The sequence below is a fragment of the Mustela nigripes genome, chromosome 3, assembly GCF_022355385.1.
Source record: "Mustela nigripes isolate SB6536 chromosome 3, MUSNIG.SB6536, whole genome shotgun sequence".
NCBI lineage: Eukaryota > Metazoa > Chordata > Mammalia > Carnivora > Mustelidae > Mustela > Mustela nigripes.
The window spans coordinates 127,351,937-127,365,498 of record NC_081559.1 but is presented as its reverse complement, the minus strand read 5'-3'; the positions used below and the strand labels follow the sequence as shown (position 1 = coordinate 127,365,498).

Here is a 13,562-nt window from a genome sequence, read left to right as displayed (position 1 = left end):
AGAGAGACAGAAAGCACACACAAACAAGCATGGGGAGCAGCAGGCAGAGGCAGAGGGAGACGCAGACACCCTGCTGAGAAGAAGTCCCATGCAGGACTTAATCTCAGGACCCTGAGATGGTGACCTGAGCCAAAGGGAGATGCTTGACTGATTGAGCCAGCCAGGCACCCAGGGCTTCACTGAAATTAAACACCGTTAAGAAAAGACTAGGAGAAAACACTTGCAAATTATTTTATCTAAGGAGAAACTTTTATCCAGAATATATAAAGAATTCTTAATATTCAATAATAAAAGCCAAGTAACTCAAAAGATGAACAAAAGATGTGAAGAGACATTTCCCCCAAAATGATATACTTATTGGCCAACAAGCACATGAAAAGATGCTCAACAGCATCTGAAAATGTAGATCAAACAAGAATGGGATACTTGTTCACATTCCCAAACATGGCTATAATAATCAAAAGTCAATCAAAAAGAAAATAAAAAGTATTGGTGAGGATATGGAGAAACCAGAGCCCTAAAAATCACTGCTGGTATAAAGAGAGAACAGTAGAGTCACTAGAGCACAGTCTGTCAGTTCCTCGAAGGGTTAAACATGGAGCATATATTTGACCCAGCAATTCTATTTATGGTCTATATGTAAGAGAAATGAAAACATACATCCACATAAAAACCTGTCCATAAATGTTTGTAACATTCATAATAACCCCAAAGTGGAGACAGCCCAAAATCATTATCAACTAGTGAATGGATACACAACCCCAATGCCCACTCCTAACGGCTAGAAGAGGTACCCTATGCAATAGGAACGATGTTCAGCATAAAAGGGGAAGGAATTATTGACACATGCTGGGACAAGGGTGAGTCTCAAAGCTACTATGCTAACGTGAAGGGAGCCAGAAACAAAAGACCACGTGTTGTGGGATTCCATTTTATGAAATGTCCGGAGTAGGCAAATCCATAGAGACAGAAAGTAGATTAGAGGTTGCCAAGGACTTGGGGGGAGGAGGGGTGCAGGAGGGGAAGACGGAGAGGCTGACTGCTAATGGGCAAGAGGTTCTGGAGTGATGGAAATGCTCTGAACTTAGATGTGGTGATGGGGGCACAAGTCTGCAAATCTGGTGAAGGCACTGAACCGAACACTTGATATTGGTGAATTGTATGGCAAGTAAGTAACATTTCAATAAAGCTGTTAAAAATCAAGGCACTCTCAATCAAGCAGTGGGAAGGGAAGCTGGGTGGTGACCTTCACCAGGGCTGGTCTGAAAGAGGGATCGGGGGAACGGGGTGGGGGGCAAGCTGGATGGAAGCTAAAAAAACAATCAGAAAGAGAGGCAGTGGGGACAGCTCGTACAAACGCCACTCCATGTGGATTTTAGCTACAAAAGAAGGGTTATGGAGTTGAAGCTGGAGGGCAAAACAGATGAGAGGCTTTTTTTTACGAAGATAGGAATGACTCAACTGTTCTTACAGGCTCCGTCAGGAATCAGGATCTCAGGAAGCAAGATGATGTCAGAGCAGGAGCTCCAGAGTGGACAGGGTGGGGCCAAGGACACAGGAAGCAGATATGAGGCCAAGGTGAGGGGACTACCAAGGCCAAACACAGAGAAGGGAACCCAAAAGCACACAGAGCATCTTCTATGCCTTAGGGCTCCACAGGGGCGGTCGTAAGTCCTTTCCTAATTCTCAGTTATAAAGCCAATGTTATGTATGCACCTTGCGGGCACTTTATAAGGTCCTGCTTTAAGCAAACTCTAGTACATTTCTATAGAAAACCTGCCTCTTCAGGTCAATTCACACCTTAGCAAATGTGGAACCTTTCCCTTCAGACTCAATGGTGATAGTGTGGGTGCGGCGCAGGAGAATCTGATCAATATCTTCTTCGCAGAACTTAGACCCTTCATCCTCCTCATCCATGAGGGCACCATAGGCCCCTTTTCGGAGCAGATCCTCTATTTCTTTCTTGGAAAGTTGCTGTACCTGTTTTAGTGAGATATTTAAAGTCATTTAGAATGGGAAAATGTTTGTAGACAAAACAAATGCCTCATTGTACTCAAGGAGGAATTTTTTATTTTTTGGAAGACTTAATTCTTTGAGAGAGAGAGAGAGAGTGCGTGCGAGAAGAAGACCACAAGCGGGGAGGGAGAGGGAGGATACAGACTGAGGCCTGATGTGGGGCTGGATCCTGAGACCCTGAGATCATGACTGCAGCCACAGGCAGAGCCACCCCGGCACCTCTCAAGGAGGATAAACTGGACTCATAAAAAGGACAGTGTGGCAGGGACGCCTGGGTGACTCAGTCGTTAAGCGTCTGCCTTCCGCTCAGGTCATGATCCCAGGGTCCTGGGATGGAGCTCCACATCGGCTCCTTGCTCAGCGGGGAGCCTGCTTCTCCCTCTGCCGTGCCCCCTGCTCGTGTTCCTGCTCTCGCTCAGTCTCTCTGTCAAATAAAGAAATAAAATCTTTAAAAAAAAAAAAAAAAAAGAGAGAGACACTGTAACAAAACAGGCTGAAAAAAGTGAGGCTGGAAAGTGATTCGCTGCCAGATCACTTCTTCCCATTAGCTAAGCCAGGCTAAGGAGAGCCCAAAGAGCGGCAGGGCCCAGGCCAGCGCGTTACCCCGTTGGCGGCGCTCTCTCTCCCACTCATGGACTGCAGCACAGCTTTATCCAGGCCGAGCTTCAGACTCGCCTTGTCGAACATTTCCCTCTCGTAAGAATTCCTCGTAATCAGCCTGTAGATTTTCACAGATTTGCTCTGTCCTATCCTATGACATCTAGCCTGAGCCTGGAAGAAAAAGAAAACGAATGGCTACCGAAGAAAGAAAAGACTCACGTGCCCGTTTCCAGGGCCCCCGTTCCCACACGCAGAGGCGCAGTCCAGAAGGTTCACACACTAAGAAATCATTCGGGCATTATCAAGGCAGTGACTACTAGTTGGTTCATTTGCCCGATCGTGGGACACCACCTGAGTGGTAACCATCCATCTTTACTGGTTTGACTAGGGAGTTTTCATCATAGTGGAAGGACTTTGGAAAAAAAAAAAAAGGCATCCAGGGATGATTCTGTTGTGTGTTTACCTGGAGATCATTCTGGGGATTCCAGTCGGAATCGAAGATGATGCAGGTATCAGCAGCAGTAAGATTAATGCCTAAACCTCCCGCCCTTGTGCACAGGAGGAAAACAAACCGATCAGAATCAGGTTTGGAGAATCGGTCGATAGCTGCCTGGCGGAGATTTCCTCTCACTCTGCCGTCGATCCTCTCATACGGGTACCTAGAAAACGTCAGGATTAACAAGGAAGCCAGGAACAGGCACGTGACTAGGGCAAGCTTGTTTCTTTTCGTAAAGCGAGTATTACAACATAGGATATACATTACCGAGAAATCATCTCAGAGCAGACAGGTTTTAATGGTAGTTTGGCATATAATTGGTGGAATCCTCAAAAATTAAGTTCTACTTTACTTCCTCGCTAGTAAAATAACAAGTCTAAAAACATCTGACATCTCTAGCAGTCAAATAACAAACGATTCTGCTTTTCGGTGAGACCCACTCTCCCCTAGCCAAAAGAAAGAAGTGGGAAACGAAATGGCCGTCCAAAGTACGCAGAGTCCTACTGTAGTCACCGCATGCAGTGACCAGGCCCTGTACCCCGACGGTCTTTAGAGAGGGGTATGACACAGCTCCCCCCCTCCTTCCCCTCTGTTATGAATGTCACTTCGAGGTGAGCCACTTGGAGCCCCATGAAAGGTCATTTTTTATTTCCTTTTTATTCTTATGGCACAGTGGCCTCACCGTCTCTGAATGAGGTAGTCCTCCAGTATGTCCAAGCAGCGCACCATCTGGGAAAAGATAAGCACCCTGTGGCCACCAGCCTTCAGTTTTGGCAGCAGCTTGTCAATCAGCACTAGCTTGCCAGCAGCCTGGATCATCGCCTGGAGCTGAAAATCTGGAGAGTCGGCATTGTGTGTTTCTTTAAACTCTTCCAAAATTTTCTCTTCAGCACCTGCAGAGATTGGACAGCATAACGTGAATACTGTAAAAGGTTTTTATTACTAAAAACAATGAACTTGCTTTCAAAACCCACTGCTAACTACAGGAACCAGAATGCCACACTCGTGCTTATGAACATGAATCCGGCCACTTACTAGAAGTCAGGTCTACAACAAAACCACGGAAGTATAAAAGGGATCAAAGTTTTAAGCACAACACATTTAAACATTTGGGGGGGGGGGGAAACCCACATTTTCCAACAAACAAATGTTTGCTGTCTGTAGAAACTGAATTTCAACAACAGACTGTCAAGCCAGAAGTGGCAGAAACAAGCCAAGGGCCAGATACCTACAGAAAATTTGGAACTCAATCGCTAAAGAAATGAAGAACTGTTTACTAGCTGAATATAAACACAAACAACAAAATCTGTTCTGAAGCTAAGAAACAAGGGAATCGGGTTCTAATAATGACGGTGTCGGGGCAGTAATTTTTGTATATAATCGCGTGTAAATACAGCCCAAAGGAGGGCAACAAAAGGAAATTCATTTCTCAGGATAATTCTTAGGGATTTTGGGGGGGCGGTGGGGTTTCTGAACACACGTCTTCTGTTGCAATCTCTAAACCCCCACTCTACATTCATTCTCATCTGGCAGTTTCATGAGATACAAAAACTCTATCTTGAAGTAGCCAGAGCTTTTCAAGCGTTTCAAAAACAAGAGCAGGAAACGACCTTGTCTCACATAAGGCTTCTATGCTTAGCCCTCTTTCTCTTAGCCTCCTGCAGAACTCGGCTTGAGGCAGAGACGCCTCAAGAGAATGACATCGCCAGGGAAGAAGCGCTTATGCCCGCCGCCCCATTCCCCAAACACACCCAGGCTAAGCTCCCTTCAACTGCTTAGCTGCTGAGCTTAGAACATGGGGGCACCCTGGTCTGGCCGCCTCCCGTCTGGGGAGTTAATCAGGCCAGGGCTGCTGTGCTCAGCGCCTCTCCAGAAAGAGGGGGGGAGGGGTGTCACTATTCTTTAGGAAAAACAAACAAATCCACCTAATGCAACTGGTTCCCAGCCTTCGACTGTGCCAGAGTGTAAACTACTCTTCTTACCACCAGTTTGAAACATGTGTGAACTAACAACACACGAGAGGAGTACGTGGAAGTCTCGGACGGGGCTTACAGGCTAGGTGAGGGAGACCACACAGCCCGTAGGAACTGCCACCAGCAGCAGCGGAAGGAAGGAAGGCACCGTCCTATTTCCACTCAAAGGGCACCTGTGCAAATTCAGTTACAGCACGGCCATACGCGGAAATACAGCTTGTTAATTATTAATCAACAAAGACTCTCCCTGAGAACAGATTAAAGTCACTTAATGCCCTTACCCAGGCACTAAGGCCTCTGCAAAGCACACTGTTCCTTGGGAGGAAGGTGGCCGGGCTGAGAAGGCCAGCCGGGTTGGCATCGCTAGTGCCTCCCTCCCTCTTCCGCAGGAGTAAGAGGCTAACTAACACTCAAGACCCTCCTCCACGTGGGGAGAAGAGGGGACAGGTTTTAATGAGGAAAAGGTAAAAACAAAATGCTGTGGAAGAGCATTAATAGGAAAGTTCTTGAATAAAGAATATTCTTGAATAAAGCTGAATCATATTTTTCAAAACATGAAATGCAGAAATCTAGGTTCTGGATTCAGGACAAGGTGGCCCTCAGGAGACAGGGAAATAGGTTTAAGTCTATATATTACGGTATGTCTTTTTAAAAAATTTGTTCATGTGCAAGACAGTGTAAGTGCTTTACAACTCAGAAATAGATTTTACTCCTGGTATTTGGGCAGTTATTTTTTTGTCTATGTGAAAATTCTAACTCAGAATCAGTATATTGGTTTAAAACAAGCTAAGGGTCAATGAAGTCTTCAAAAATGAAATAATCATTTGACAAGATAAATATCAGACATTAGAATATTTGAGTAAAAAACTGAAAATACAAATAATTTCTCAAATTAGCAGAGAAATATTTTTCATTTTAAATTTATTCAGAGATAAGAAAAATAACTTCTTTGCTTTTTGACTGCTACTAATAATTTCTCATCTTATAAAGAACAGTCAAAACTAAAATACATTTGTTCTTACCTGACAAAAGCTACTGCTGAAACTCAATCCAGCTCTTTGCTATGAATTTGAGGTTCTTAAAACCGCAGCCAGTTTTAAAGATATCAGCAAACAGATTTCCTATAGGATTCTCCTAGCACTGTACTTATTATAGACAAATTAAAGGAAAGAAGGTCGGGGAAGGTGATGATGGAAAGCAATTTCTACCTTTCGATGTCATAGCCAAAGTGCCCAAGTTTACCAATTATTTACCTTGATGTTAGATTTCTAAATATCAGTGTGAAAATTAACCAGAAATAGGTTATCACAAGCCAAAATACTTTGTTCACACTGTCCTAAATTATTGTTCATGCTATATTTCAAAATGTGTGTGTGTGGGGGGCAGATATCAAAGACAACTTGAAACCAGCATGGAAGTCTTCTCACTAAACAGATGGTCATGGTGAGGACAGGAACTGCAATGTTTGCTAGCTTTCACGAGAAGTTATTATCTAGCCAATGTCATCCAGCCACAAACAAGGTATTATTGTCTTTTGAAGATTACCAGGAAAACAGTTACAGTTTTCTATCTGAAATTCATTCCATCATGCAAGCTTTGGCTGGTTTTCTTTCTGTCTGCTCTTCTCAGTAACTCCTCCAGCCCCCAGCAATGACAACAAATGACCCTTAGGGGACCTTGACCAAGTTTCCGACATCACTTGCACTCTCACACCAGGAACTTAAAACTGGATATTCCATTCTACTGAAGTAAAGCAGCAGCTGCAGACACTTACAAGTGCTCACAGAGCACCCCAAACACTGTGCTAAGCACTTAAGACATCAACCCACATTTAAAATATTACTCGGTTTGTGTTCTACTGTCATTTCTAATTTTCTTCCTTCTGCTTTGCTTACATTACCACAGCTTACCAACTTGCACGTATAGTTGCTTCCACTTTTCACAGTTACAGAGTGTGTCGTGCTTTCCTGGAATGAACCTGAGCTTGGCTGGGGCCGCCTGACCCTGCCACCGCCCGTATAAATGTCAACGTAAACTGCCACACTGAAAATGCCCTTGAACTGGCTCGATACATGTGTGGAGAGCCAGCACGTCGGTATACGTTCTGCTCCAGATTGCAGATGAAAATGGGCGATAGGGCCATGGAGCAACCTCGGTGAACCCCAACATCCAGGTTAAGTTATCTAGGCAGTTGTAATGCCTAATGTGGAGGGCAGGGTGCACATGTATCTTTAAATTACGACTTCTCAACTAAGGGCATATTTTGGGCTTCACAGACACTTCATCACCTAGAGAGGCAGAAACACTGACCCCAAGGTATGATCAATTAGGACAATGGCCACAGACCCAAGTCTCACAAGTCCTAAAAGACTCCAGGTAAACCAAGAAGTATAGCAGATGACCCTGCAGAGCAATCAGCCAAGGAAAGGACCCACCAGCTGTGCTGGGGAGGGGACGGGGCGAGGGGGACCAGACGCAAAACTCCTCCCTCGACGTGTTCGATGCGGGTGACTAGTATGTAAGCAGACAAGGCAGACGTGACGGAACTGACGGCCACCCGAGGTCAGCCCTCTCACACGCATCCTGCAGCGGCATTTCAGCTCTTCTGCGACGGCTCTCGCTTCCCCCTTGGAGGCTACTCTTCCTCATTTTCTTTTTAGCAAACATTAAATGCAAGCATGTGTGTGTGTCACATAAGCACAGGCATTGTACTCACACCACCAGTCACCCTAGGCGCCAACCCCAGCTCCCAAGCTCAGGCACAGGCTGGTTGATGCTCCCTGTAATGGCCTCATGGGCTCCTAAACACGTGGTGCTTGGCAGGACCGCTGCTGGCAGCAGCAAGCACGGAATCACCACGCACAGCACTCTCTATGGAAGACAGAGCTAAAAGCACAACATCGTAGCAGGGAATTCATCGATGTCACACCACGGCAGTGACCACAGAGGCAGCGCTGAGGTGGTCTTGCAGGGGTGGGCCACTCTGTCATCTCATAATAGGAACTTGTGGGGCTGAGGTAGCTGACAGGTGTGTCCCTCAGGAACAGGGGGTCAAAGATCAAGAACTCTTTAAGTTAGCTGTCCTTGAACTTCATGGACTGTGAACCAATCTTTGTTCCTACTCCCCTGCAAGGGAACCAAATTGCACACAAACACCGCAACGTGGCGGGCCAGCCCCCTTCTTTAACTTGTATGAGCTCCGGCCACAACAGCAGGCAGCAAGAGCCTCCGAGCAGGTCTTTCAGCTTATATGTCTTTCCCTACTCCCTCCCATCTGTTTTATACGATGCTGCCAGATCAAGCATCCTGAATCATTTCTCAGCTCAAACACAAGCCCTGGTTCTCCAGGGCCTGCAGACGAAAGCCCAAATCCCATGGCCCGGCCTTTGAGGCTTTCCACAGCAGGGTCTCAGTATGTGCCTGACGTTCACTGCCCCACTGTTTCTGACACGGACTTTACACTTTGGGCAAGTTCCCCTTTGCTTTCCTGTCTCTTTGTCTTTGCTCATGTTATTACATCAGCCTCAATGCCCTTCCTTTTTCTGACCCTGACTGGCAAACTCCTTCCCACCCCCATGGGACTGTCTCAGTGCCACTGCTTTCCCTGTGGCTTCTCTCATCTCCATCGCTGACAAGCCTGAGCCTCCTGTATCCTCCAGAGTGTCCCACACATCCCAGGCATGCAATGTTTACCCTTTTAATGATTTTGGGAAGTATACAATATAGGTTTTTACCCAAATCAGTTATGTGACACTGTCAATTCAGTTAAGAAAACAGGAAGACCATAACGTACCCATCAGTAACAGAAACAAACTGTTATCAAAGTTTTAAAATGATCTCTCCTTCCTAGGGAATAGGTCCTAGAGGTCTCTAGACCGAAATTCCCTCCTGCCAAAGACTCCAGACAGCTGACAGCTGCCTTCTCACACCAGTTCCTCTTCAACTTCTCTGATTTACACACACACACACACACACACACACACACACACACAGCAAAAAAGTCTCAGCTGAGGCCAATCTCTCGTTAACTATTAGCACTTCTGATGATTTTTAGGCATTAGTACCAACACCTCCTTCCGAGGGGTGAGACACGGAGGCAGAGAAGTTGGAGAATGGTGTGCTGAGGCCCCGTGGCAGAGCTCAGCAGGGGCAATGGTCCCTCACTCGCAGCCACCAGAGAAGGAGGGGTCAGGAAGAACAGGAAGTTGGTGAAACCCGTGCTGAGGCGACAGGATCCAGTAACGACCACAACGCATCGAATCCTCCGTTGGGAGGGGGGAGAGGATTTCTGGAGTCGCCCAAACACGTCCACCGGTGCCACGGCTCACCGTTAATAAGGTACGGATGATTGCAGCACTTCCGTAGCTCCATCATAGTGTTTAAAAGGTTAGGGACGTTAGCTTGACCACCACCTTTGGAGAGAAATGTGAAATTCTTCTCCAGGATGGCTCGGTAATATTTCTTCTGAATGTTTGTTAGCTCAACTTCAATAATAGTTTCTTCTTTGGGGGCCAAGTTCTTTTCCACATCCTCCTTGAGACGCCGCAACATCATTGGCTTTAGAATAGCCTGGAGTTTCTGCACCTACAAAAGGACCTTAGGTCAATGCCGGTTTCGTGATTCGCTTGCATACTTTAACATGAAAAATCAGGATTATTTTATTCACTTAGCATCGGTTTTTATTTGTCAAAGCCCAGTAAGGGCACGAAGGCACTAATCTCCCAGCTTTCATGACAGAGGTGCATGAAGGTTGAATGAGGCCATGTTAGGTGGCCTATTTCAGCTGCCTGGGGGCCTGAACAGCCAGAAGAAAAGAACCCAACAGTAGAAAAGAACCCAACTGATTCACCAAACTTTCCCTTCTGTGTGTCTTAAGCCACAGGGATGATGAGGAAGAGGGAAGAGGTGATCTCATGGGACATGGGAGTGCTAGGCTTCAGGTTCCTCCCACTCTGGAAAGAGCTAACAGAATGAGTAGGCCAAGAGTTCCCTAGTCCCTGCATCAATAAGCAGAGATGTCGCTCTCTGATTCCCATTTCTACTGACTGGCAATAGGATATATAGCAGATAAGATCATTTTTATCTTAAGAAAGCAAAAACCAAAACAAAACAGACTTCGCTCTGAACTAAACTAGGAGGCTTCAGACAGTAAACTGTAGAGGGGCGGACATAAAGACCAAGACCAAAACTACAAGCATATCTGTTTCAAAACCAGTATAATAATAAAATGTTCCCATAACTCCTAGGATGTATAAAATAACTATTTGCTTTTCATACACAAACTTCATTTATTTATCACAGAAATCTTTTCAAGTAGTTTAAATGAAAATATGTAGACAAGAAAAGTAAGCAATGTGGCCAAGCATACACAGCTAAAAAATAAAGTTAGAATCCCAAAACTCAAGGAGGCAGATAACTACAAATTCCCATGCCTTCTAACACTGTGCTCAGAAGTATACACAGCAGGGGCACCTGGGTGACTCAGTCAGTTAAGCCTCTGCCTTCATCTCAGGTCATGATCTCAGAGTCCTGGGATCAAGCCCTGCATCAGACCCCCCGCTCAGCAGTGAGCCTGCTTCTCCCCAAATAACTAAAATCTTAAAGAAAGAAAAAAAAGTACACAAAGCAAAATCATTGACCTGAATAGCACGGCAGTCTCTGAAAATTGAACATGAACAGGTAAGTAACCTCTCCCAACAAATTCCAACTGCCCTTCTTGAGGGCAAAGAGACAAACAAGAAAACCTCCGTAATGAAGACTTGGAACGTTCAAGGAAAGGAGATACAAAGCTCACTTGACTTGACTTTTTCTAAGAAGCTAAACAGCAATGCTTTGCCATTTCATGGGTTAACCTTCAGTTACATGACTCAAGTACAAAGTAGACATGATGAGTACCTGTTCTTCTGTTTTCAGATCACCAAATTCTTGCATAAAGGTGGTTTCTGAAGGGAAGCGACTCGGTTCCAAGAAATGCAGCAAGCTGAAGAGCTCTTCCACAGTGTTCTGGAGAGGCGTCCCCGTCAGCAGCACTTTGTGTTCCTGCAGGTGCGCAAGGAAGGCAACTGAACAGAAAGTTTCCTAAAACGAAACCTTCTCCCCTGGGGCGCCTGGGACGTTCAGTCAGTCAAGTGCCCAACTCCTGATTTTGGCTCGGATCATGATCTCGGGAACGCGGGTTCAGGCCCCAGACGGGCTCCGTGCTTAGAGAGGACTCTGCTTGAGATTCTCGCCCTCTCCCTTCCCTCTCTGCCCTGATCGCACACATGCTCTCTCTATCTCTCTCAAATGAATGAAATGTTTAAAAATAAATAAATGAAGCCAAAACCTCTCTCTAGATATCCTTTTCCCCACATCTCATGAATGCTCCCTCAGCATCCACCATTTGTAAAGGTAGAGGGCACAAAGGCAGAGACACGAGAAAATCATGGACCCTGCTTCAGACAGACTCACGGCGTGGGCCCTCTAGAACGCGGCAGACCCCATAAACATGCCACACCATTTCATTTCTTCCTGGGGTTATTAGGTCAACATTTTAGAGCCACGGCTTTGCAAGTCTCCTGGGTCCCAATGCTTTTTTCTCCACCGAAGTTTTTTTCCTAAAGTCCCTAGACTCCGAGAACGCGCACATGCCTCTTTCTCTTCTCCCCATCCGCTTCCTGCATGACTCACTCTGGAGACAAAAGAAGTTCTTCTACATGCAACAGCATATGAAAAACTATTTTGTTCTGCAAAAATTTCAAACTAGTGAAGAGGTCAGCTTGGTTTTAAATACCACAATCACTTTTTTTTTTTTTTAAAGCAGATGCTATTTCTAACTTTGTTTCTTTGAACCAAGTTAGGTTATTTCTTTCAGATAATTCTTCCTGTTTACGAGCTCTTGCTCTAACTTTCCTTATGCATCTGTATCCTCGTCTTTGTATTTTTTTTTTTATCCAACACAGAGGAGCTATTTCTCAGTGACCAGTTTTAACAATGGTGAGTTTATTAATCTTAAGGATCTTATTATTTAGTATTTTGTTTGGCCACTTGATACATAGTACAGCAAATAAAACTATTTCAGAAAGTGACCCTACCTTCTAGTAGGTTCAAATTATTCGGACTTAACGTGCAATCTGACAAGACCTGGTTGCCGACTAGAGAATATATGCTCAGTAAATACGAGATAAGTGATGTAAGGAGGGTAAAAACACACTCATTTTTGTAATATCCACCATATCTTTTATGTCAAGGAAGTTCTCTGAAAGTAAGGTAAAGCAGTTCAGTTTGCTTTTCTTTCTCCTCTTCTCCCTTTTGAATAAAGATGTCTCTCAGGAAGATACACAGACCAAAGTCATCTTCAGACTCACTAAATTCACAAAGAGTAAGGAGTCTGCAAATCAGTTCATGGTTTTCTAATATAGGGGTGTGTGGATGGCTCAGTCAGTTAAGTGTCCAACTCTAGATTTCAGCTCAGGTCATGATCTCAGGGTTGTGAGATCCAGGCCTGCATTGGGCTCCATGCTGGCTGTGGAGTCTGCTTAAGATTCTTCCTCTCCCTCTTTCTCTGCACCCACCCCCCTCTCAAAAAAAAAAGAGAGATGATATTCTAATATATAACCATACTGGTGGGTAACATGGGCCATAGTCTCTGACATACTTTGGTTTTAAATTACCTTATCAAAGAATTTTTTTAAACTGTCACAGACTCAGGAAAGAGCTATATTGATACTAAAGACTATCTCACAATTTTCTCCTATCCCTTATGACTGAATTAAATCCTTAACCTCTAAACAAATACTTCAGAAAAAACCTTTTTAAATTACTCATTTCAAAATAAGTGTACCTGAAAAAAGGAAAGGGGTTCTTTTTTTTTTTTTTTTTAAGTTGAACAGCAGACTTAAAGTCATAATTCCGAGATTAAGACCTGAGCAGAGATCAAGAGCTGGCCACAACCAACTGAGCAACCCAGACGTCCCGAGAGGGACTCCTTTTTTACGCTACTTTCCCTCAAGGGCTGTTGAAAGCCAGTTATCCCAAATGATTACACACAAGACATTTTCATACGGTTACATATGAGTAGTGGAATAAAACCAGGTTTCCGTTTGAAAGTGACTGTGGAATAACACGTGGTGAATACACAGAGTGTCACGCAACATCATGTAAGAGACTCGGACCAGCAAGCTTCTCACCTCCAAGCTCAACTATGTCAGCAAATATGCTTTTGGCTTGAAAACATTACCATTCTTTTTAGCTCTGCTGGAGTGATGACCATTTAATTTCATTTCAGCAGACTCCTTAATTTGTATGAGACCTCCTGACAATGACGAGATGATAGAATCAATGAAGAACTCCTACCACCTCCAGAGAATCCCCTCCTTGTCACCGAGGGACAAGGAGACAGCTCTGCTTTCCGGAGCTCCTGTGGAGGATGGTGGAGACCACAATTGTCCCTCTACAGATCATCTTCACAAGCATTTCCTTTGCAATGGGAGAGCTGA

The 13,562-nt window shown here is 44.8% G+C and overlaps 1 protein-coding gene across 9 annotated transcripts in view; it reads right to left on the bottom strand.

Annotated features, from left to right (window-relative positions):
• The window catches only part of CHD7 (chromodomain helicase DNA binding protein 7), a 186,685-nt gene that overhangs the window by 27,663 nt on the left and 145,460 nt on the right, over positions 1–13,562 (bottom strand). For all 9 annotated transcript variants that reach the window (XM_059394627.1, XM_059394625.1, XM_059394626.1 and 6 more), the window contains 6 exons: positions 10,981–11,124; positions 9,414–9,669; positions 3,795–4,005; positions 3,080–3,275; positions 2,620–2,787; positions 1,801–1,980 (listed from right to left, as the gene is read on the bottom strand). In XM_059394627.1, coding sequence (XP_059250610.1) covers positions 1,801–1,980; positions 2,620–2,787; positions 3,080–3,275; positions 3,795–4,005; positions 9,414–9,669; positions 10,981–11,124 — 1,155 coding nt within the window. The remainder of the gene's footprint in view (positions 1–1,800; positions 1,981–2,619; positions 2,788–3,079; positions 3,276–3,794; positions 4,006–9,413; positions 9,670–10,980; positions 11,125–13,562) is intronic.